The sequence below is a fragment of the Rhodnius prolixus genome, unplaced genomic scaffold (assembly GCF_049639745.1).
Source record: "Rhodnius prolixus isolate KJV_2025 unplaced genomic scaffold, Rpr scaffold_5, whole genome shotgun sequence".
NCBI lineage: Eukaryota > Metazoa > Arthropoda > Insecta > Hemiptera > Reduviidae > Rhodnius > Rhodnius prolixus.
The window spans coordinates 31,167,275-31,170,075 of NW_027411624.1; the positions used below are offsets into that span (position 1 = coordinate 31,167,275).

The following is a 2,801-nucleotide window of genomic DNA, read 5'->3' on the forward strand; positions in this document are numbered from 1 at the left end:
AGGAGGCGCCACGGTAGCCGAGCGGGTTAGAGGCGAGACCTGCGACGCTAATATTATTGTGGTACTGGGTTCGATTCCCGGTCTTAGGCCTTGGATTTTATTTAATGGTTAATAAAAGAAATTTACTGTAAAGTATGTTTGCTAGTCGCCTCCGTCCACGACACCTAGTTGGTAGTTGGACGTTAAGCCCCGCCTGAAAAAATAGGCGATTACTTTACTTTACTTTACTTTTAAAATTAAGGTAATGGAGTTCGTTATCACATAATTCAAATCATAAACAACACACTTCAGGACACAAAAGATTACTTGTTTCCATGGAAATCAATCCATTGCAATCAAGAAACATTACGAATATTTCATCGTTAATAATTTCTGTGCTTCTGCAATTTCCATTACTGTATCTTCGTTTTCGATTGTCCAAGATAACGATATAAGATAACGATATTATCAACCCCATAGATATTTGAAGTTCATGTTCTTTTGTGAATTTAATACATAATTTAACGATTTTTTTCTTCACTGGAACTATTTATCCTTTTATTGATTGATAGGATAAGTCTAAACTTTCATTTGTGTACCATGAATTACTATAGAGTAATAGCAGTCTGTCTGCAGTTTGGAAGAGATTTATTTTAGAAGAGTAAGAACAGAAAGAAATGGAGGCACGCTGCTGACCAAACCGGTTCACCAAGAAAGGAGATCGCCCTTAGGCGTGGAACGAGCCAAGGTTCAATAACAACAAAGATTTATTTTTTGATTTTTGTATATAAAAAAATGATTTTATTTATCACGTTTTTTTTTTAATTAAAAAAATATCATTCGTATTTTTAAAAAAAGTAAAGTATTTACACAACTGATCTAGTTTTATACGAATTTCTTTTAAAGCTTTTATCACAAATTTTTAAATATTTATCACAAATATAATCAGTCTGATTTAGTTTAAAAAAATATAAATATTTAATAATTCTATAATCTATATATTGAAAGACAAATAGTTGGGTAGTTTTTTCCTAATCTTCAAAACTAAAACTTTTGATTCTTGATGAATCACCACTGTTGATGCTGTTGTTGTTGTAGATACCAGAGTTGATTGTATTGTTGTTGAGCAATTTGATGTTGTGTAGTATAGTTGAAGAGTTTCAAGTCTTGATCTGGTACAGTTCTTTCGATTACATATAGTTTAGCTTCTAATTTCTCATTTTGCTCGTTGTCTAATTCTTCTTGGGATTGAAGTTTTGTACAAGTTGGTTTTGCTCGCTTCAATAACTGCAGAACAAGAAAAAAAGAGCAATTTGATTAGTTTGGTTTGTTTTATTTTAAGGGAGGGAATGAAAGATAGAAGTATTAGATAAATTTGGAAAGAAATGGTAGAAAACATTTTGTTTATTACTGAGAGACTTTAACTGAGCGGTACAAGGAATAAAAAAAGTTGATAAAAGAAATTGTTTACTCACTTTTTTAAGGCGATGCACTAGCGTAGAGAATTTCATCTTCTTCTGCTTCTTCAGGGATGCTTCCAAAGCAAGATTGAAGTTGTTAACATTTTCAAATTCCATTTTAGTATAGTCTTATACGTAAAACTGATAAGAAACTTTGGTTTTTAAGACACAAACACGTAAAACACTATAAAAAATAAAATAAAGTGTAAATAACTTATAGGCAAGTAAGCCGGCTTGTGAATGATGCTACATCAGAGGGTGCGGTCTACTTATATACTAGAGCTCCAAGTGGTACTTGTAGTGGGGAAGGTTTTACTGGACTTAGAAGGGGGCGGACGAGTATGTTTGGGCGATAGGACCTTTCGGTATATAGTGCGGCAGGTGCTCGCCAAGTCCGTGAGAATCTCGGCTAACTCTGGGTTCCCACAGCTTCGAAGAGCCAAAACGACAGATGGCCTCTGTGTTGTAGGCATATATACACACACCTGCCTATCTCCTCCTACTCTATATAAGCTTGTCTATCTCACTTTGTCCCTCCTTTATTATTTATCTTTTTCTTTTTTTTTTCCATGGCCTGCCTACGTCACAGAGGGTGGATATTAGCCCCTACAATAAAGTGCTCATCTCATTGCAACAGTAGGACAAGTGCAACTACCCAATTATTCGCCTTCAACTTAGCCACTGTTTTTTTATCCAATCCTTTGACAATAAGCCTCAGGCTTTGGGGTTACAGTATCCCCAAGACTTAATTTTTTTGTTTTTTGTTTTCAAGTAATGCACTAATCAAATTTTATTCCAAATTTTGCAAATAATAGCACAATGAAATTTTGATACCAAGACTCTTACGCCATTCATTCTCAAACTCAGAACCCTTTTAATGTGTCTCTCATTCTTCTTAAATCAATCTAAAGAACAGATAATGGATCTTCAGAATTTCTATGGCCACCTTTAAAGGATGGTAACCAGAATTCTTTATATGGTCAGTTTTTCTGCAATTAGTTGGGTTTTAAGTGTTACACATATTGGAGTTACTTTTACTGTCTGGGTTCTAGTGATGGATAATCTAGATCTATATCAATAACTTCTTCTTCTTCTTGCTTGGCACTACAGTCCATGAAGGACCTTGGCCGCCTCAATAATATCGTGTCATTCGTCTCTCTCTCTTTGGGCCACTCTTCTCTATCTTCTTACGCCCAATTCTTTTAGATCTTGCTCCACAGTGTCCAGCCATCTCACCCAGGGCCTCCCTCTCCTTCTAGCCCCTCCTGGAGATGTCCAAGAAATAGTTTTTTTGGCTACTCTTTCCTCCCCCATTCGTTCCAAGTGACCCAGCCAACTAATTCTTCCTTGCTTCTTAAGGCC

The 2,801-nt window shown here is 35.5% G+C and overlaps 1 protein-coding gene across 1 annotated transcript; it reads right to left on the bottom strand.

Annotated features, from left to right (window-relative positions):
* Positions 1-745: 745 nt before the first annotated feature.
* LOC141457935 (uncharacterized) lies at positions 746-1,785 on the bottom strand. The gene is made up of 2 exons (XM_074135328.1): positions 1,455-1,785; positions 746-1,266 (listed from the first exon to the last, which is right to left on the bottom strand). Exons 1-2 carry the CDS (start codon positions 1,554-1,556, stop codon positions 1,048-1,050), a joined length of 321 nt encoding a protein of 106 aa, XP_073991429.1. The 5' UTR covers positions 1,557-1,785; the 3' UTR covers positions 746-1,047.
* Between the last annotated feature and the right edge of the window lie 1,016 nt (positions 1,786-2,801).

What these genes read in the sequence shown, in the direction of transcription:
- LOC141457935 (XM_074135328.1), bottom strand. Translation starts at nt 1,556, where the DNA reads ATGGAATTTGAAAATGTTAACAACTTCAATCTTGCTTTGGAAGCATCC. An exon ending in TAGTGCATCGCCTTAAAAAA is followed by an intron (nt 1,267 to 1,454) that starts GTGAGTAAACAA and finishes CTTGTTCTGCAG; the next exon opens with TTATTGAAGCGAGCAAAACC.